This window comes from Dipodomys merriami, unplaced genomic scaffold, assembly GCF_024711535.1.
Source record: "Dipodomys merriami isolate MVZ:Mamm:240054 unplaced genomic scaffold, mDipMer1.0.p SCAF_25, whole genome shotgun sequence".
Taxonomy (NCBI): Eukaryota; Metazoa; Chordata; class Mammalia; order Rodentia; family Heteromyidae; genus Dipodomys; species Dipodomys merriami.
The window spans coordinates 13,147,281-13,169,918 of NW_027203937.1; the positions used below are offsets into that span (position 1 = coordinate 13,147,281).

Here is a 22,638-nt window from a genome sequence, read left to right on the forward strand (position 1 = left end):
TTTACTTTACAATTCTATAATGACTAATATTGTTGAACTTGTCCATTTTTATATATTGTTTTATGAACTGCCTTTTCATATGTTTTCCTGTTTTTTATTATGTTGTTTATCTTGTTTGTTTCCTTGCTTTTTGAAACAGTCTCACTATCTAGATCAGGCTAGCCTGATCCTTCTGTCTCAGCCTCCTGAGGGCTAGAATTATAGGCAGGTACCATCACGCCCAGCTTTGTCTTTATTTTGAAGGGTTTCTTACATATCCTAGATACAAGCCCAGTGTCACACACATAACATATTCTGCTTTATGTTTACATTTTAAATGCTATATTTTAAAGACCAAAATTTGTAAGGGTTTCCCCCAACACACATTTTTTTTTATTGTATGTGTTAGGGTGGCCATCCTGAGGCTTGAACTTGGGGCCTGCACACTGTCCTTGGGCTCTTTTGCTCAAGTTTAGTGCATTACTATTTCAGCCACAGCTCCACTTCCATATTTTGGGGTTTCGTTTTGTTTTGTTTGCTTGTTTTTAGTGGTTAATTGGCAATAAGAGTTCCATGTACTTTGTTGCCTGGGCTGGCTTCAAACTGTGATCCTTACATCTCAGCCTCCTGAGTTGCTTGGATTATAGGTGTGAGCCACCTACACTTGCCATAGTTTTTGTTGTTGTTGTTGTTGTTTAATGTGGTACTGGAATTTGAACTCAGGACCCTGCTAGAACTCTGTGCTCTTCCACTAAGTTCTCTGTGTGTGTGTGTGTGTGTGTGTGTGTGTGTGTGTGTGTGTGTGTGTGTGTGTGTGTGTGTGTGTGTGTGTGTGTGTGTGTGTGTGTGTGTGTGTGTGTGTGTGTGTGTGTTACTAGGTTGGAACTTGGAGCCTTATACTTACTATACACAATATCATGGCACTATATTTCCAACCCTGTTTTTTCACTAGTTATTTTAAGGATAGTATATTCCTCCTGCTCAGGTGCACACCTGAGCCTCAATCTACTTACTTTAGGCTTCCTATTACATCTGGGATCCCAGGAGTTCACCATTGTGCTCATCTTCTCTCCATTAAAATGGAATCTCTTGTACTTTTCTGCTCAGTCTAGCCTGGTGCCGTGATCCTCTCAATCTTGGCCTCTCATACAACTTAGGATATCAGGCACATGCCATGATATCCAGCTATTTGTACTTTTCTGCCTAAACTGGCCTCAAACCCTGATCCTTCCATTCTTAACATCACTAGTTAGATTAAAAGCATGAACCACTGGTGTCCAGCTAGAAGTTTTTATTTTGTTGCTTTTTTTTTTTTTAATTTTTTTATTGTAGAGATACTATACAGAGGGTTACAGTTACATGAGTGAGGTAATGAGTACACTTCCACTTCCTCTTGAACATTGTTACCCCCTCCATTGTTTTCCCCCTACCATCCCCTCCCTCCCTCCCAGTTTTTGGTATCTTATCCAAAAGATGACAGATTTTTCTTACATGTATTTTCTTAGGAGCTTTATGACCTTAGCTTGTACATTTAGGTCCAAGAGTTTCCTTGAGGTAAAGGCCATGTGTAATCTATTTTTTGTTTTCTTCAGTGATTCAGTATCATAAATATTGGCTGAATGAAGAAATAAATCAGTATGACTCCATGGTAGATAATGATGGTCATAATTTATAATAGGCCCTTGGCTGCTCTGTTTCTTCTTGGCTCAATTATTATTAAATTTTATGATTTGTAGGATTAAATTATGTCTGATTTTGACTTTTTTCATTATTCTAGTTGGGAGAAAAATAGAATTTTTTAAAATCTCCATCAGGAAATGCATTCTATTAGGTATATTGAAATATTTTCGTACCTAAATCATGAAAGTGGAGTTGTGGCTTAAAGTGGTAGAGAACTAGCCTTGAGTGGAAAAGCTTAAAGACAGTGCCCAAGCCCTGAGTTCAAGCTCCATTACTGACAATAAAAAAGTACCTATATTATATAAAAGTGAGTTTTTACTTACATTTTCATTAATAGCTATGAATTTCTTTGTGAATTAAAATATTAATCTTTTCTAAGATTATAAATATTAAGTATTAAAAATATACATGAAATATACATGAATAATAGCAATCATTAAAACCTTTCTGACATTGTACATCACTAAAACCTACCCTACCTGTGTTACTGATGTGTAGATATAGTATGTGAACAACTTTACAAGAAGCTGCTGAGTTTCTGAAGTAATTGTCCTCTTGCCTGTCCACCAGCAAAGCACTGATAATAATCATTCAGGGACAATTGGTTTAAGATGAAATAGTTTTGGAAACCAAGGTGTGTAGCTACCAAAAAATGAGGAATAGAAATATATTAATTTTTACCTTTACCAGTTGTGTTAGCTTTGTTATCACTGTGACCAAATACCTGAAGAAGTTAGCCTTGTGCTGAAGACCTCAGTTACAGCTCCCAGGCCTAGAGTTCAGGCCCCACAACCAACAAAACAAACAGATACACATGTAAGGCATATGTATTCAACACCTCCAAATGTTTCATTTTCTAGTGTTCAATACTTACTAACCTTCCTTTCCCTAAGAAACTACAATCCTGGCTACTCAGGAAACTGAATCCTGAGGGTTGTGTTTGAAGCTTGCCTAAGAAGGAAAGTCTATGAAACTCTTTATCTCCAATTAACCAGCAAAAAAGCTGGAAGTGAAGTTGTGGTAGAGCATCAGCCTTGAGTGGAAAAGCTAAGTGGCAGGGTCCAAGTCCTGAGTTCAAGCCCCAGTACTGGTACAAAAGGAAAGAAAAGAAAAGAAAAGCAGCCACTGTCATTTTCTTACATCCTCAAATGGGATGCAAATATGTCTGGATTGATCGATAAGGCATTAGAGTTCTTGATTGTCTTTTTTCTAAGAAGATGCCATAGATAGAGGAAATATGACAGAAAAGGGTAATTATAAGGGTTAGGAAATGGCAGCCATGCATATAGTAAGTAAGTGATGTTGAAAGAAAGACAAGTCAGGAAAAGCCAACAATATTAGAATCACCATATTTTACCTAGGCACGGAAACCACCCAGTAATGGTTACATTAAAGATACAATCTATGAAGGGGTGGGGTCATTGCTTATCTGTGCTGCATTTTTAGTTTTGTTATTGTTATTGTTAAAGTGATCGGAAAGTTTATTAGGAAAAGAATACATTGTCAGTAGATTAAAAGTGGGACATAGAATGAGAATGACCTCTACTTATTGTTTTGGAGCGTTTATACAATAACTGGGAACAGTGTACATCCCTATCATCCCAAGAGAGAGTTGCTAGATAGATCAAGGTTCTAGCCCATCCCATGGGAAAATGTTAGTGAGATCCTCATCTGAAAGAATAAAGTGGGTATGATGTTGCATATCTGTAATCCCATCCATGTGGGAGGAATACATAGGAAGATTAGGGTCCAAGACTGGCCTTAGAAATTAAAAAAAAAAAAACAGGAGACACTTTTCCCATTCTGAAAAAATAACTAAAGCAAAAAGAGATAGAGGTTGGGGCTTGAAAGGTGGCTCAGTGGTAGAGCGCTTGCCTTGAGCTGAAGAGCTGAGGGACAGCACCCAGGCCCAGAGTTCAGGCCCCACGACCAGACCCAAAAAAAAAAGAGAGATAATTCCTCAGCACCACATAAGCAAAAAGAATAAAGCTGGAAGTGGCACTGTGGCTCAAGTGGTAGAGCGCTAGCCTTGAGCTGAAGAACTGAGGGACAGTGCCCAGGCCCAGTGTTCAGGCCCCCCACAACCGGACCCAAAAAAAAGAGAGAGAGATAGAGGCATGACTCAAGCGCCTGTCTAGCAAGTGCAAGGCTCTAAATTCAAATCCCAATACAGCCAAAACAGTGGTGAAGACATACACAGAGCATTGCAGAAAGTCATTGATGTCTGACTGTTTTTGATCAAATAGTCACTGTGGGATGCTCTGGACTAGTTACCAAACTATTTAATTCTTAGTTTCCATTGTAAAATGGAGTGAAATCATCTCTCTTGTTGGGTAGCAAGAACGAAATAAAACATGCTTAAAGTGCTAAATGGACAATCAGTGTCAATAAACTCTTTTTATAATGTATTATGGTAAAGTACACATCATAAATTTACATTAGTAACAGTATGTAACCAACACCAATATCAAGTAACAGAAAATTGTATACATTCAAAAGAAAACTTCTTACCCATAAATTAGTCATTCTCTGTTACTGTGTCCTCCTAAAATTCATACCTTTATGTCTCCCAATATGATAGATTATATTTGAAGGTAGGAGCCTCTTCATGCTGGTTAAATGAAATTATAAGAGTAGGACCCTAACTTAATAGAACTGGTATCTATGTGAGAAAAAGAAGAGATAGTAGGATGATGGCTCATAGGGGAAAAGACATCACAAGAAAGTGGCTATCAGCAAGCCAGAGAATCAGGCCTCACTTGAAACCAACATTGCCGATACCTCAAGTATGGATTTCCAGCCTTCAGAACTGTAAGCTAATATATTCCTGTTGTTTACATCACCCAGTCTGTGATATTTCTGTTATGATACTCTCCATTTCCTCTCCTCTAGCCCCTGGTAACTACTCTTCTGCTTTCTGGCTTCATGAATTTGCCTAGTCAGGACATTTCTTATAAATGAAATTCTATAATATGTCCACTATATGTCTAACTTCTTTCACTTGGCCTCATATTTTCAAGATTCTTCCATGCTATAGTATGCAATGATATTTCCTTCTTTTTCTTGCTGAATAATACTCTGTTGTATGAATATATGTTTTACATATGTTTGTTTATGTATTCATTCTCCAGGAATAAATTGCTGGGTGGTTCTATGTTTAACTTGCTGAGAAAATGCCAAACTGTTTGCTGTGGCATTTCACATTCTCGTAAACAATATACAAAGAATGTTTCTGTGTCCTTTTCAGTATTTGTATTTCTATTCGTTAAATCGTAGTCATCAAGAAACTTTTAATAGTTGGCCTTTGCTTTCTTTAGGGTAGTAAATCATAATCCAGCTCTTAATTGGTTCACATCATAATCACTTAGGGAGCTTTTAAATATACCCAGGGCTAAGCCTCTCCTTTTTCTGAGTACAGTCCACCAAGAAGCAGAATGAATGCTCTTCCCTGAGAGCCATTCCTAAGGTAGTTTACAAAGTATGATCTGGGATCCTCTAGGTCCCTTGAGATTCTTTTGAGTGAGTCCTTGAGGTCTAGTTAAAACTAGTTTTGTAATAAGATTAAGGTTGTATGAGCCTTTTTAATATCATCTCTCATGAGTGGACAGTTGAGTTTTACAAAAACGTTCATGGCATTTGCATATGTTATACACCAGTGGAAAGCAAAAGCAGATAGAATCCAGCTGTCTTCTGTTAAGCCAAACATTAAAGACTTAGAAATATGTAAACATATGCCTCTCTCTCATTTTTTGCTTGTTTTAGGAACAAACATTTTTCATGAGAAATATGTTCTTTATGGAATATAAAGAGCTTATCATTATTTTTGGATGAATTTAACATTAAAAATTTTTTTTCAACTTTAAAGATAAATGTTGGAGCCCAGCACCAGGGGCTCATGCCTATAAACCTTGGCTACTCAGAAGACTGAGATCTGAGGATTACAATTTGAAAACAGCCTGGGTAGGAAAGTCCATGAGACTTTAACTTCAATCAACCATCAAAAACTGTAAGTGGAGCTGTGCTCTAAGTGATAGTGTGCTAGCCTTGAGCAAAACAGTTCAGAGACAGCACCAAGGCCCTGAGTTCACAGGATCAGTAGGGAAAAAAAAAAAAAAAAAAAGATAAATGTTAGAAGTTAGAGCCTTGTTAGGAGAAGGAAACCTTTTATCTTCTGAGGGCCATTAGTTATCACAGAAGGTTATCAATATATGCAGATGTCTTAGCCCACAAGAAGCATATGCATCTGTTCTGTCACGTACTAAGTGATTTTACTGGCTTTATTTAGCCAGTGGACCAGAAGTTTCCTATCCCTGTGTGATAAAATCTCTTTGAAACAGAGTATGAGAGGAGACAAAGCAGCCAAAAGCTGTACATTCAGATCTCAGGTCTCTGAGGCCTGAAAATGTTTACCTACTAAGGAAAGCCTTTGGGTGCCAATCACCATCATCTCACTTCTTCTTATATGATCCCTCATGGTGGATGCAGCTGGCCCAGTTTTTTGTGCTTTAAAAAAAAAAAAAAAAAGATAAACAGAGTAAGTTTATTGAAAATGAAAGGAAAGCCAAGAAAATGAAACTCCTCCCTTTGGAAAGGGGCCCCAAAGAAGTGACCCATGCTATATTTATGCATGAGAAACTTGAGACTTTGAGAGGTTAAGTAACTGGCTCAAAGATAGTAGGTGGGACAAAACCAAAAATAGGCCCAGAGTCTAGGTGATGTCCATGAGCCTTTGTCCCTGACCTCAAGGTTAGTGCTCTACCATTTGAGCCACAGTTCTACTTCCAGCTTTTTGGTTGTTGATTGAAGACAAGAGTCTCATGGACTTTGTAGCCCTCCTAGCTTCAAACTATGATCCTCATATCTCAACCTTCTAATATGCAAGGAATTACAGGAACGAACTACAGTGTGTAGTGGCCCATGACTTTAAAACCTGGCCTGTGTACTTCCCAGTATAATACTCTTCTCTCCCAAATTACAAAATTAAACCTCTATGAGCCAGGCATCCTTTTCTATAAAATGGGGGGCAGTGAGGGGGAATTACACTACCAAATGCAATCATGAAGAAAACAAAACAAAATGAAAATTTTATTGGTTAAAAATGAACAAAAGCTCTTAGAAATTTTAAATAATTAAACAGGTAAGGAGAGCCTGGTGTTATGTGCCTATAATCCCCATTACTCAGCAGATGGAAGTAGTAGGATTATGGTTTGAGACTGGCCTGATAAAAGTTAGTGTGACCCAGTCCAGTGCCAGTAGCTCATGTCTATAATCCTAGCTGCTCAGGAGGCTGATAGCGGAGGATTGCAGATTGAAACCAGCACAGGCAGGAAAGTCCATGAGACTCTGATCTCCAGTTAACTACCAAAAGCCAGATGTGGAGCTATGGCTTAAGTGGTAGAATGCTAACCTTGAGCAAAAAAGCTTAGGGATAGTGCCCATGCCCTGAGTTCAAGCTGAAGAACTGGTGCACACGCACGCGTGCGCACACACACACACACACACACAGAGTTAGTATGACCAAAAATAAACCATCTACATACAAATGTATTTGCAAGAAAAAAATATTAGGAATAATACAAACACTTATCCATAAAAGATTAAGTATATTCTCCTATAGTCAAACAAATACTAATTACTTTAAATTATTTTCATTAGTGTGAGACCTTACCTTTATAGTCTTTACCTCTATAGTCTTAAAATTGCATTTAAACACAAAGTTGTATGGGTACCATTACCATACATACATAAGTATGAAGTACTTAGGTGTTGCTCTCCTGAGTGGTCCTCAGGGCAGAACCCACTAACATGTAAGAAATGTAAGAGGGATAATCTCTACATAAATAGATGAAGTTGACAAACATATAGCTTTCTGGAAAAGCAATTTAAATGTCTTACTGAAATATGAGGATAAATATTCAACTGGAAAGAACAGTCAGCAAAATGGGACTCTTGAGACTGTTATTTGCTAAGACCACCTGTGTAGTCAGTCCTCCAAGGAGTTTACCATAGAAGGAATGATGAAATGGCTCTTCCTGCCAGCAAAACTTAAAGTTTCAAGTGCTGCTGGATTTAGGCAGAATATCCTTAGAGTAGCTTTATTTATTTTGAGGTAATACAATATTGTTTCAAAAAAAAATCAAGGTCTAGTTCAGTATTGGTGGCTCCCACCTGTAATCCTAGCAACTTCTTCCTCCATTTCCCAGTGGAAATAGGGGGAATCAAGGTTCCAAGGCAGCCTAGGCAAAATGTTAATAAGATCCCAATCTCAACCAGTAGCTGGGCACAGTGGTGCATACTGTCTTCCCAGCTACATGAGATCTAGAGAATCATGGTTTCAGGCCAACCCAGACAAAAATAGGAAGCTGCATCTCAAAGAAGCTGCATGTGATAGTTCACATCTTTCATCCCAGCTACATAGGAGGCTGAGATTGGGAAGGTTGTATTTCTAGACCTGCAAAGACAAAAAGTTTCTGAGACCCCCTCTTAAACTGAAGAAGCTGGATATAATAGTATGCAACTTGTCATTCCAGCTAAGGTGGGAAACATAAATAAGATGGTTGTAGTCTAGGCTTGTCCGAGGAAAAACCTAAGATTCTATCTCAAAAAAAATAACAAGATCCAAAAGGACTGGAGGAATGACTCAAGTGATCGAGCAACTCCCTAACAAATGTGAAACCCTGAGTTTAAACCTTAGTACTGCCCCCCCCAAAAAAAAACATGGTCTTTAAAGCAAAGATTACTTAATTTAGTACTTTTCAACAAAATCAGTGTTGCCTACAGAGCAAAAGCCAATGTGTGAGCAGTTAGGTTTAAAAGCCTGCTTCTGTTATATTGTATTGCCTCTGTGAACATGGCATAATTTTTTGATAAGAAACTGACATTTTGTTTACCATTTTCTCACACTCCTATCATGATGCCCTGTCCTAATGCTGTTTCCAAAATTGATTGGCAAGAAGCATATTTAATGGAAAATGAATTGTTTGATCACTTGAAAATAATTGTCACATTAGGCTGAGGATACCATAGTAATAGTAAAAACAAAAAATAAAAACAGCTACTTATGAAATTTACAGTATGATGAAAATACACAAGTAAATAATCACATCAATAGTATCAATAGTAGATATCAGTTTCCTATTTTGCAAGGTTCTGTGACTCATAGTACATGGTATTATGAAAGATTATATAAAGAGGACTGGCCCAAAATGTTGGAAGAAGATGGAAAACAAATGGCACACATTTTGCATGTGTGTACTTTGTGACTGATCAGCTGAACTGATGGACATATGCATCTGGAACTTAGAAAAAAGGTCTATGCAAAGAATAAACTTGTGAATTATATACTAATAGGTAGTTAATTAAAATCCTTTACTAAAGTAGATCATTTAGGAATAGAGAATATAAGAAAAGTAAGTCTAGAACTATTTTGAAGAATGTGATTTTGTTGTTGTTGCTGATTTTGTTTTCACAGTACTGAGGTTTGAACTCAGGGCTGCTCACACCTGATAGACAGTCCCTTTGCCTCTGAGCCTCGAGCCCTTTTTTGTGCCACATATATTTCTGAGATAATGTCTCTCTTTCTGCCTGGACCATAATCCTCTTATTCATTGCTTTCTACATTAGCAAGTATGACACAGTGTTCAGTCTTATAAACTCGCTTAACTTTCCACATAGCTAGAATGGCAGTCATGTGCCACCACACTCAGTAATTAGTTGACAAGAGTTCTCAAACTATGGTTCTGAAGCAGCTAGGATTGCAGGCATAAACTATTGGTGCCTTGCCAATGCTAGTATTTAATAATAATTAGAATGAGTGCCATGTAAAAGCAGGTAGAGGCAGAGATCAGAGAAATAGGAGGAACATAGGAGAATACAGTGTTAATATTTCCATCTAATAAATCCATCAGTATGCTATGGTTTGCCAAGAAAACCTGCATGTGCTAGTGCCTTCCTAACTGGTCCTTTACCATTCATCCTATAATGTTCTACTCTTATTCTTTGCTCACGCAGGCTCTTTCCTTCCTCAGAAACTAGGGGCTTAGTGTTCCATTTCTTGGAATATGCTTTTTAATCCATCTCCTCAGAGAGAGATTCCTAACTCTCCAGCCCCTTTAGCAGGATTTTGTCAGATGCTGTTAAACTGTGTGTTTTATGCAGTCAAGATTAAAATTTCCTTGGTTCAAAAATGTAGTTGCAAATAAAATATTAAGCACATCCTAAAAAGTGTTATAGAAGCATTTAGCATAAATGGCAAGGAATTTTTAGATTATAGAAGCCACTTCTCTAAAGCATCTTGAGATGAATAAGTTGAAATGGTAAGGGTTACATTTTATTCCTTTCACCAGTGTATTGTGTGATAGAGAAGTAGGGTGGGGTGGGAAGGAACTGAAAAGGATAAGCCTGGAGTTCACTTTTAAATATGGTAAAATAATATATGACATAAGTTACAGTGTCAATAATCTAGATCATATGAAGGTGTAAAATCTATGATTGTTTCCCATGAGGAAGCCACTTAGCATCATTTGCCAATGACTGTTTTAAAAGCCAGTTGGGCCTGGATGAATTTACTTTCAGTTCAGTGAAGTAGTACTGATCTGACAGGAAAGAAATGCTGCAGAAGTGGAGGAGGAATTATGAGAAAGTTGTTGATCAGTCATACTGAAGTGAGTTCTCCCCCACCTAAAGAACAGTAATTCCTCTGCTTGCAAACTACAAAGCTTTGCTATTACATTTCAGACCCAGAAAGAATAAACAAACAATAGTGACCATTTTATATTAATCTACTTGCCAATTTGATTGCTTCATGAAACTGCATGCAAGGGAGAAAGTGACCTTTGTGGAACCATTTTTGTAAACCTTTTCTTTTTCAAAAAGCCATTTTATAGGTATTTTGATTGATGTGTATTAAATGTGCTTTTGTTATCTTATATGTCAACTCAAAGCTCATGGACTTTCCTTATATGTCTTTCTTCTCTCCATAATTTGGCACAAGAATGGTTATAATACCAAATATTTTCTGCTATGTCTGCTCTTAGTATTACTGGCCTTTCACTTGCTTTTGTATCTTATTTTAGAAATGGCCTTGCTCTCAAATTTTATTTTGAATGTTGGTTGGTTCAAGCCTTTCTGCAAATAGCTTTCATGTCTGTATATAACAGAAAAACAAGAAAGAAAACAGCTTAAAGTAACAATAGTGATTGCACATGGATCTAACAAAGTGATTGCAAAAGACATTAGAGATCAACTCTTAAGTCTCCCCATTCCTTATCCTGGTAAGAATTTAAAGATCAGAAAGCCTAAATAATTTGCTGAAAGTTATAAAACGGTGATGAGAATTTATCACTCTTATTCACAAGAATACAACATATATTGGAGTTCATGTTGATACGCTTCATTATATATGGTCCTATGTGCTAAGCAATTGGGTAATTGAGATCCCCTGTTTAGAATATCATAAACATATTCTAGTTCTTACAAATGAGAGAGATCATGCAACCTACTTTTCTTTGGTTCTGGCTTACTTTACTTAATGTAACTTTTTCCAAGTCTATTTCCTTTTGAATGGAGCATTGTTATTCTTTCTGATGGGAATTTCATTGTGTATATATACCATATTTTCTTGATTGATTCATCTACTGAGGGGCATGTAGCTTGGTTCCATATCTTAGCTATGGTAAATAATACTGCAGTGAACATGGTTGTTCTGGTAGCTTTATTATGGCCTTGTTTGTGGTCATTTGGGTAAATGACCAGAAGTAGGATTTCTGGGTCATAGGGGAGCTCTGTGTTTAGTCTTTTGAGGAAGCTGCACACAGCTTTCCAGAGTAGTTGGACAAGTTTGCACTCCCACGAACAGTGTAGTAGGGTACCCCTTTGGCCACATCCCCTCCAACATTAAATTTCTTTATAATGTTGTTAGATTTCTTTATATTGGCCATTCTAACTGGATAAGGTGGAATCTCAATGTTGTTTTGATTTGCACTTCTTTTATAGCCAGAGATGTTGAGCAATTCTTCATGTGTCTCTTGGCCATTCATATTTCCTCTTCAGAGAAGTCTCTCAAAGCCTTTAGCCCACTTTTTAATGGGGTCATTGTTTCTTTGAGGGTTTGTTTTTGGGGAATTGAATTTCATGTCTTATATACAAGATTATTCAATATGTGGAAGGGAAAGGGAATCACAGAAACAGCGGGTAAAGGATGAACCAAAGTAACATTATTGCTCACTTGACTCTGTGTTGGATATGAACATTTCAACTTGGGGGGGAAGGGAATAGTGAGGGGTAAGTGGCAGATAATGAGGGACAGAGTAACAATGACTAAAAACAAATGTACTCATTACTTATATAACTGTAAACCCCCTGCTCATCATCTTTTCAATAAAAATTAAAGTAAAAGAATACAACATATCCTCAACAGCTGTAGTTTAACAAAACAAATTATCCATAAGGAAAATAAATAGCAAAATATTTACCTTAGTTATCTTTGCATAGACAGAATGTGCTATGAATTTTTCATTCTAATTTTCTGAGTTTATGTTGTGAATATAATTTTTGTTAATATTATGGTCAGGATTGTGAGCATTAGAGTAGATCTGAATTTGAATCTGACCTCTACCAGTATTTAGACTATGGCTCTATGACAGGAAAATCTTTTTTAACTTCTGAACTTCAGTTTCTTACTGGAAAATAGAAATAATAGTACAGAGTCAACTACAGAAGGGCACACTTTAAGATTCTTGCATTTGATACCTGATCTGTGAAAGTCACTCCCTACAGTATCACCATTGTTATTGCTAATGCGGCCACTGCATTAAAATAGAACACTGGCCATTAAAGTAGGGTGACCATTATTGAATAGTTCAAGCATTCCTTCTGGTTAAAGACTGGTTAGCAAGTTCAGCAATTTTTACCATACCATCCAGCTTATTTTGTCTTTCTATTAATTCAGAGGAAACACCTTGGCCACCTGTTCTTTTACTATTGCATGTTATTTAACTGCCTCAATCAGAACTTTATTGTATGGATCTTTTCTATAATTACAATAAAACATCATGATTCTCTTTTACATTTTATACTAGAAAAATTGTCCAGCATATCTAGGAAAAGACATTCACCATTGTTAAATCTTTTTTTCTTGTTTCTTTTGCCAGTCCTGGGACTTAAACACAGGGCCTGGGCACTGTCCCTGAGCCTCTCTGTACTCAAGGCTAGAGAGCTCTACCACTTGAGCCACAGCAACACTTTTGGCTTTTTCTCTTTATGTGGTACTGAGGAATAGAACCCAGGGCTTCATGCATGATAGGAAAGCACTCTACCACCAAGCCACATTCCTAGCCCCCATTGTTAAATCTTAAACATCCTGATTGCTACTCATTCTAAAGCATTTTACATAGCATGAGATTGAGAAGTAAATGCCCTTGTGATTTGAACTACTTGTTAGAAGTCACTTTGTTTTTACTACCTCGTACATTCAACAAATCACATGTCTCTTTGGCAAAGAGATCCCATTGACCTTCCTTGTATTTCAGAACCTCCAAACTAAATTAATTATGCTGCATTATACTCTGGAAAGTTTTACTAAGATGCACTTCAGTGTTCATTTGTAAATGTTGTAATCTTCTTTGCCTCCTTTCTCCATTCCCATGCTGTGATTGAACTCAGGCTCTTGCTTGCCAATCAGGTGTTCTACCACTTGAGCCACACCCCAGCCCTTTTTGCTTTTGTTATTTTCAGAGAACACATAGCTGGGATGATATACCTGTGTTGTTGTACCCAGTTAGTTTTTGGTTAAGGTGGGGTCTTACAAGTTTTTGCCCAAGCTGGTCATGAACTAAGATCCTCAGTATCTCAGTCTGCTAAGTGGCTAGGATTACAGGCATGGGTCACCATGTGTGACGTGTAAATATTGTATTCTTGCGGTGCAGCACCAGAAAGAAATGGCATGGTTAACATTGCCAACCTTCCTTGAGATGATAGTCACAGATTAGAGACTTGAGTCCTTGTAACTTTAAAATTTGTTGTTTGAACAGAGCTGAATTGTTTGACCTACTTTAAATACTCATTTTAAGTATAAAGTTATAGCCTCAGAAATATGTATCTGAGTATTTTTCTATATTTATAACATTGCTGTTGAGGATGTTGTGCTTTTCCAGTTGATGCTGAGGAAGCCTGTCATCATCATTAGTGCTCATTCATTCAGCATGAGCACCTGTTTTATCCAGGCATTGGAGTTGCATATATGAATAAAACATGATTCCTGTTCTGGAAATTTTCATGGTTTGAGAGGGGAGAGAGGGAGATATTTTAAAACATAATTACTTTCACAGGGATAAGCTTTATAGAATAAATACACAAAGTAATACAGTTAATATGCATATAGGAGGGAACCGTAAGTTTAAGAATATATGTTGATGTTTCAGAGAGGAAATGACATCTGAGCCTTGTCTTGAAGGTTCCATGGTATCATGATTTAGAGAGGGAAGAGCAGCATGTTCAGACATCTAAAGGTTCAGGGGTATGCTTTGTAAAGAGGTCTGCAGAGTGAATGGAGAAAAAAGGCTGGATGAGGGAGACACAAGTTGAAATGAAGAGATTGAATTTTATTCTTTGGCAGTGTAGAATCATTGAAGATTTTTAAATTAGGCTAACACAATCAAATTTGAGTTTTAAAACTCATAATAGCTTGAGGCCAGAAGAATAGATGACAGACACCAGTCAGGAGAGTTACTGCTGGACTGCAGTGGCTCATGCCTGTAATCCTAGCTACTCAGGAGGCTGAGATCTGAGGATCAAGGTTCAAAGCCAGCCCAAGCAGGAAAGTCCATGAGACTCTTATCTCCAATTAACTACCAGAAAGCTGGAAGTGGTACTGTGGCTCAAGTGGTAGAGCACTCACCTTGAGCTGAAGAGCCCAGGGACAGCACCCAGGCCCAAAGTTCAGCCCCATGACTGACAAAAAAAGAAAAAAGAAGAGTATTTCTTGCCAGGTATGGTGGCACACACCAGTAAATCATTACTCTGGAGGCTGAGGTAAGGAACCTGAGCTATCTAACAAGACAGTCTCTAAAACACCAGAAGCCTCATTTCCAAGCAGAAGAGAAGAGTTTACACTGATAGCCACTATGGAGATGAGACTTGAGTTTTCCAGAGTATAAACAATTGAAATTTGTAACCAATACAGTAATGGGAAACATGGGCAGTGGGAGTCATGCAGTCCAGCTTGAGTGACTGAGAAGATTAATTTAGATTAACAGAACCAAGGAAATATTAAAAAAAAGAAAGTGGGAGTGTTCATTACTTTGTGTATAGGATTGAGGCACAAGTTTTTATTTTGCACAGGTAGATTTAGTCTTTTAGGAACACAGGAACACTTCAGTAGACAGGTGTGAATCTGAATCTTGGGAGAACTAACTGTAGTCATATATTTGAAATTCTATTGTTTATCTTCCCGTTAAAAACTAAGGTTCTTGAAGGCTAACTGATTTTAGTCTCAGGAAGGCATCTGTTGAACCAGAACATAAACTCTTAAGCTTCTTATACCAACTGAAATGGCCTTTTGAAAGAAAAAACAAATCTCTTGATGTCTACTATAGTAACATTTCCCAGAGTACTAGTTGGTTTCTACTGTAGTTTCATTTCCCAGACTATCTTTACTTTGAAAAATAAAACTAGAATGTACTTTAAAATTTGCCTATTTTTTTTGTACTATGCTTAATGATTTTTATCTTGTTTTGTTTTTAGAGACAAGGTTTTGGTACACTAAATAATGCAGGCTATCCTAAAATACAGTGATCCTTCTGACTCAGCCTCCCCAGAGCATATATACTTACTTTCAGCCATGTTTACTCATCTTCATGTCTTCAGTAAATGACAGTATCCTAGTTAAGGATCCCCCAAACTCTTGGTTTGCTCTAAAATGAAATTTGTGGTTAAGTCCTTAAGAAATATTTATTGTTTCATGTATGTTTGCTCTAATGTCAGTTGTTGCCATGTCATGTCTTAATATGAGGTAGACTACACATAATAAAAAAAAAAAATGAAGATGTCTAAGCTGGGTGCCAGTGGCTCACGCCTGTAATCGTAGCTACTCAGGAAGCTGAGATCTGAGGATTGTGGTTCAAAGCCAGCCCGGGCAGGAAAGTCCATGAGACTCTTATCTCCAATAAACCACTAGAAAACCGGAAGTGGCGCTGTGGCTCAAGCGGTAGAGTGCTCTCCTTGAGCTGAAGAGCTGAGGGACAGCGCCCAAGCCCAGAGTTCAAGCCCCATGACTGACCAAAATAAAAAAAAAGAAGATGTATTGTCCACTGCTTTGTAGCAATGTTAAAATAAAGGAATTTTTCCCTTTATTTGGCTGGTTGAACTGTGGTTCTTTTTGAAATGTAGAAGATGGATTTTTCACAATCTGCTTTCACTTACAAACTTAGGCAGTCATTTAGCATTGATTGAAAAAATATAAATTGATTGTGCGAGACATGTAGGCTGGGAATAATGTTAATTTTTATACACATCTGACATCCTTTTTCACTATGTAAAAAATAAATGAGCCCAACTTATCCACATGAAATTCTGGTTTTCACTGTTACTAACTGGATTGTCTGTGTGGTTTCTTGGCCTGTGGGTTTTTTTTCCTTTACTTTGTTCTTGATTGCTGTGAAATGTAGTTGCCTGCTGTTGAGGCAGCTGCAATAGCTGCAGTACACCCAGAAGTGATTATATTTCTATATTTAGAAAACCGGGGTGTTTGAAAAGCAGTTGCAAATTCTATTACAATGAAATGGTTGCTGTAAATGTAATATTTTTAATGAAACTTTATTATCACACAGTAAAAAATAGAATAACTTATATATGTGGGCTTGTTATCATGACAGAGAAAAAGCTTTTTTTTTTCATTAACCCTCATTGAGTGGTTTACTTAATCATGTGAATCCTATTTTCATGCTCTTAATCTTGAATTACAGAGCTTTTACTCAAGTGTTTACTTTTGGCCCGACATTTCGAGCTGAGAACTCCCAGAGCCGTAGACACCTGGCAGAGTTTTATATGGTAGAAGCAGAAATTTCTTTTGTTGAGACCCTTCAGGATCTCATGCAGGTAGGTACAAATTTTCAATTATTTGTGGCATTCTGTATATATTTTTATCCCAGAAGGTTTGCGTAGGATGGAGAATTGTTAAATTAATTTCACCAACATTTACTGACTGTTTTTGGTTTAATAGTTGAACAGATAAATCATGTTTAAGTTGCATCCAAGCATTGTCAGTTATATTTTAGAAACCTGTCTCTAGCAGCAATATGAGGAATGATTTTGAGAGAGATAAAAATAGGGGCAGTGGAAGGCCTTGTTTTGGAGACTGTGGGCATAAGCAGATAGAGCATACAGCTCTGCAGTTGAGTGGATCAGGATTTGGTGCTACAGTCTATTTGCCATGTAACCTTATACAAGAACTTACTTTCTTTGGTTCTTAATTTCCTAATGTAAAGATGAGAATAATATTTCCTACTTTATAAGGTAGTCAAGAGGTTTGGACACATGATATATAGCAGTTAGCATTAAGCAGTTTATGGCACCTAGTAATTACCTAGAAATAATTGTTATTATTTTGTATTCTCTATTCAATAATAATTTGGTCGCTATCATACTTTGGATTTGAAATTGTGATATGTTTACTTTGTTACTTCCCATCATCTCCCCTTTTCCAATCATGTGTATGTTTCTACTCTGATTTACTTAGTTAATGACAATTCCATTTAAAGCATAAGTGCCATATATGCCACAAATAGATTAGGATTATTTTATTTCCCTGTCCTTGGTTGGATTTTCTACTAAACAAGCCAGAGATTTTTTTGGCAAAGGGGTTATTGAGGAATGTTTTTTTTTGTTGTTTTTTTTGTTTTTTGGTTTTTTTTTAATTTTATTTTATTTTATTTGTGAACATACTGTACAGAGGAGTTACAATTACATGGGCAGGATAATGCGTACATTTCTTACCAAGCATTGCAGCCTCCTTTGTTTACCCTTCACATCCCTTCCCAGCCTCCCTCCTCCCCCCCATCTCAATCCTTCTCCTTCCCCCCCCCTTCCTCCCCCCCTCACCGACGTTGTAAAGCTCGTTTTGGACATGACAACTTGTACTTCTCATTGTTGCAACAGGTCTACCTGTATCCTTGAACAACTGGTTTTTCCCCATCTCCTCCACAAGTTATACTGACATCAAATATAGTGAAAGCAGGGGTTATACTGTGGGGGAGGGACATACAAAGCAACAAAGAGATAATCTTATAAATGCGTTAGAAACACATGCATGAAAGAAAAAACATTAAAATACACATCTAAGGGTTCATTTTCCTGACATCACATAATCTGACCTTTTCCGCTTGACTCATACATATACTAGATATTACAAATAAGGGAAACCATGGGACCTATGTTTCTTTGGGCCTGGCTTACTTCACTTAATATAATTTTTTCCAAGTTTTTCCATTTCCTAACATGGGGCAATGTCATTCTTTCTGATGGAGGCATAGAATTCCATTGTGTATATATACCACATTTTCTTGATCCATTCATCTACTGAGGGGCATCTGGGTTGGTTCCATATCTTAGCTATGGTAAATAATGCTGCAATAAACATAGTTGTGCTGGTAGCTTTAGTGTGGTCTTGTTTGTAAACATTTGTGTAAATGCCCAAAAGTGGGATTGCTGGGTCATAGGGGAGTTCTATGTGAAGTCTTTTGAGGAACCTATTGAGGAATGTTTTTGAGAAAAACACCTATAAGGAAAGAGGAAAATAGCATTGGGAAGAGAGAAAAGTTGAATTGTAATTATTTTTTTTTGGGGGGGGGCTCAGTTATGGGGCTTAAACTCTGGGCTTGGGCGCTGCCCTCTTCAGCTCAAGGCCAGCACCCCACTGCTTGAGCCACAGCACCACTTCCGGATTACTAGTGGTTTATTGGAGATAAGAGTCTCACAGAGTTTCCTGCCCGGGCCTGCTTTGAACCAGGATCCTCAGATCTCAGCCTCCTGAGTAGTTAGGATTACAGGCGTGAGCCAGACCGGCACCCGGCATTGTAATGAATTTTTAAAAGCCTGAGCCATTCTCTAGCCTATAGAAAACTTTGGAGGTGGAATAGTTCTTCATTTGCCCCTTACAAATGTAAGGGGATATACTTTTGGTCTTACTCCCATTAAGTCAGTCTTGCCTATATATGGCTAGCCTCTGAAAGGGTCATAATGAGACAGTGCCTTTAGGCCTGACATTCCTAAAGAGAGAGGAGCATAAGTCTCAACCCTGAGCAATCAACATTCCCAAGTTCCCAGATAGGGTATTTGGCCTTAAAGTTTCAATCTGGTCATACACTGTAGCACTGCTTTTCAAACTCCAAACACCTTCTACTGATGGATTGTACATTACCTAGGCCATGAGACATTGTTTGAGTGTTCATACCAGGGAGTAGACAGCGGTAGACAGACTACATCCTGGCATGTAGTCGGTAAAGACAAGGATGTTGTTCAGTATCCTACAAATCACAACTATACTTCCACCAAAAGAATTCTGGCCTAGTGTCTGTTGTGCCCCTAGGCAATAACCCTGTTCTAAATTTTAGAATCTTAGAGTCAGAGTATCTGAAAAAGTCCTTATACATTCCTTAAGCAACTTTCCTTTGAATCTACCACACAATTCTGTGTTATTTGGTTCTATTCTCAGTACTGGGAAAAGGGGAAAAAAGTATTTGATACAGAGACATCTTTTGTTCTGGTTACTTAGTTTTTATCATTGATAAACATCTGACAAAATAACAGTATCACAACCAGGATATACACATTTAAAAAGTCAGCATACAGAACATACACATTCCAAAGGTCCCTAAATACTCCCTAATTCTCCTCCACTCACTGTCATCTGTAAACTATAACTACCACTATTCTGTTCCCCATTTTCAATATTTTCCCATTGCAGTAGTGTTACTATCAAAAAGACTTTAGAATTGGGCACTGCTAGCTCTTGCCTGTATTCCTAGCTACTCAGGAGGCTGAGATCTGAGGATCAAGGTTCTAAGCCAGCCCCAGCAGGGAAGTCCATGAGACTCATCTCCAGTTAGCCACCAGAAACCAGAAGTGGTGCTGTAGCTCAAGTGCTGTAGCTGAAGAGCTCAGGGACAGCACCCAGGCCCAGAGCGTAAGCCCCATGACCAACAAAAAACAAACAAACAAAAAAAGACTTTAGATAAAAGTTAGGAGCCACTGTGTTTTCCCTCACTTGTAATAATTAGTGTATGTCTAGAATATTACCAGTAGAGGATCACAATAGCTCAATAGCTATGTAATAGTACCATATAAAATGAGGGTAATCACAATGAACTCCAAGAGGTTTTTTTTTTTGTTTTGTTTTGTTTTGTTTGTTTTTGGTGGGTTTCTTTTTTTTTTTTTTTCTCAGTTGTAGGGCTTGAACTCGGGGCGTGAGCACTGTCACTGAGCACTTCAGCTCAAGGTGAGCCTCGTAAGTAGCTAGGATTACAGGTGTGAGCCTCTGGTGCCCTGCTTTTTGTTTTTGTTTTTATTTTAATGTACTGTGTGAAGTTTTTTCTTTTTCATTTCTTTTCCTTTGGTTTATCCCCTGTTGTCACTGTTTTTTATTTTGGTACCCTGTGTCGTGTGTGTGTGTGTGTGTGTGTGTGTGTGTGTGTGTGTGTGTGTGTGTGTGTGTGTGTGTGTGTGTGTGTGTGTGTGTGTGTGTGTGTGTGTGTGTGTGTCTGTGTGTCTGTGTGTCTGTGTGTCTGTGTGTCTGTGTGTCTGTACGCGCGCGCGTGTGTGTGCATATGTGTGTACGTGCGTGCATTTGTGTGTGTGTGTGTGTGTGTGTGTATCTGAATCTGATTTGGGGAAGCGAAGGGGGATAACAAAATGGTGAGACAAAGGACAAAGGGTGAACCAATGCAAAAGTGATACTCACCAGACACTATGTTGGAAATGAACTTTACAACTTGGGGGTAGGGGAGAGTTGGGGGGAGGGAAAGTGGGAGAAAAATGAGAGGCAATAATAATGTTTGACAAGAAGTGTACTCATTATCTTACTTATGTAACTATAACCTCTGTATATCACCCTTACAATAAAATAAATAAAAGGCAAAAAGTTAGGTGCTAAAAGGTCTGGTGTAGTATTTCACAATAGGATAACTATTGATAACCAAATATAAGCATTACGTAATGTACATATCACATAGAATCCCTCTTTATCATGTTCCTACATTTCTATGTGTCAGTTTAAAAATAATAAATTGTTGTTACTCTCAAAAGTATACCAGCTTGAGATTGGGCCCAGTGACAGGTGTCTATATTCAGTTATTTGGGAGCAGAGATCAAGAGGATCATGGTTCAAGGCCAGTCCAGGCAAAAAAAATCCCTATTTTTGTTTCAACAAAAAAGCTAAGCTTTGTGGTTGCCTCTCATCCCAGCTATGAGGGGGCAAAGATAGAAGGATTGTAGCCTGAGGACAACCCAAGCAAAAATACGTTAGACCCTATTCAAAGAATAACTAGACCAAAAAGACCTAAGAGTGTGACTAAAGTAGTAGAGCACCTCCCCAGAAGGCAGGAGGCCCTGAGTTCAAAATCCAGTGCCACCAAAGTAAAAAGCTTATCAGTTTGAACAGTTTATTACATAATTTCATAAGAATGCACCTGACAAATTTTGTGAGTCTTGGTGCTGCCCTTCATAAAAGGTAGTAAAAAAAAAATAGGCATGTAAATCAGATAAGAATATTCAGGTTTTGCTATTTGAGTTATTGTACTCCACTGTTGGTACTTTTGGAACTCACTGTTGATTGTGCAATTAGAATATAAACTCCTTTTCTGAAGACAGAAGACAAAAGTCTCCCTCAAAAGTAATCTCCTGCTTCTCATTTACGTATAAATTATATTATTTCCACAGAAATCAAATTACCTTGATAAAGAACAGTCCCTTACCTATTGTTAGAATGTTATAATAAAGGCTTTTTCCCCTGATAACTTAAAAACCATTATTTAATCCCATTGAGAACACATTTTTTTAAGTGTTAGAAGGTGTTTATATCGAAGTTACTGCATATTTAACTAATACTGTGTAAGGAATAACACAGATATCACCATGGTTTTAAATTGTACTGAACAGCATTCATATTTATTTTTTTTCATATGCTTATTTCATACCTTCATATCAATATCATTTTGTCTTTTGTCCTTTTCCACTTGAATATATGTTTGATTTCTTATTCAGTTATTAATATTCTAGACAATAAGGTTTTTTTGGAGCAATACATTTCAAAATTTCATGGAGTTATGCTCATTCCTCAGTTTGTTTTCTTTGAATATACATCTAGAGTATAGTCTGAAAGTGTGTTAGGGAAGTCAGTGATTTTCACTTTCAAATCAAAATTTACTGCTATAAAAGACACCAATTTAACAACACTGGTCAAAATCTTCATCTTACAAATAGGCATATTGTGTTTCTCAGCGGTGTGGGCAGACCATCCAATCCAGGTGTCCTTTCTCCTTTCTAACTTAGGTCGGCTTTGTTCATTGATTGACGGATACAACCCTTCATAAATCATTCAGTCACCTGGTAATGTCTTTATCTCTTGGCTGTACTGGAAGGTGATAGAGGCACAAAGCATAGAATTCTTAGCCTCCAGTTGTTCTTTCATCAAGTTATTTCTTCTTATCTCCCTCTCATTTGGATTTCTCTGGTTTTATTCCCTTCCTTTCATCCACTGACTTAAAATTAAAATTTTTGTTTTAAGTTACAGTTGAACATCTCTCATAATCCTAGAGTAAAAGGTCTTTAGAAAATTCTGCCTCACCAGGCATGATAGGACACAACTGCAGTCCTAGTAGGGAAACTGAGGCAGGATGAAGGTCAGCTGGGACTACATAGCATGATCTCTGTCTCACCCTACCCCCTCAGAAAAATGGGGGAAGGAAGGTAGGAAGGAGAGAGAATTAA

General features: G+C 37.6%; 1 protein-coding gene across 1 annotated transcript in view; it reads left to right on the top strand.

Annotated features, from left to right (window-relative positions):
- The window catches only part of Nars2 (asparaginyl-tRNA synthetase 2, mitochondrial), a 111,672-nt gene that overhangs the window by 62,181 nt on the left and 26,853 nt on the right, over nt 1-22,638 (top strand). The window contains exon 7 of the mRNA XM_070034916.1: nt 16,620-16,752. Coding sequence (XP_069891017.1) covers nt 16,620-16,752 — 133 coding nt within the window. The remainder of the gene's footprint in view (nt 1-16,619; nt 16,753-22,638) is intronic.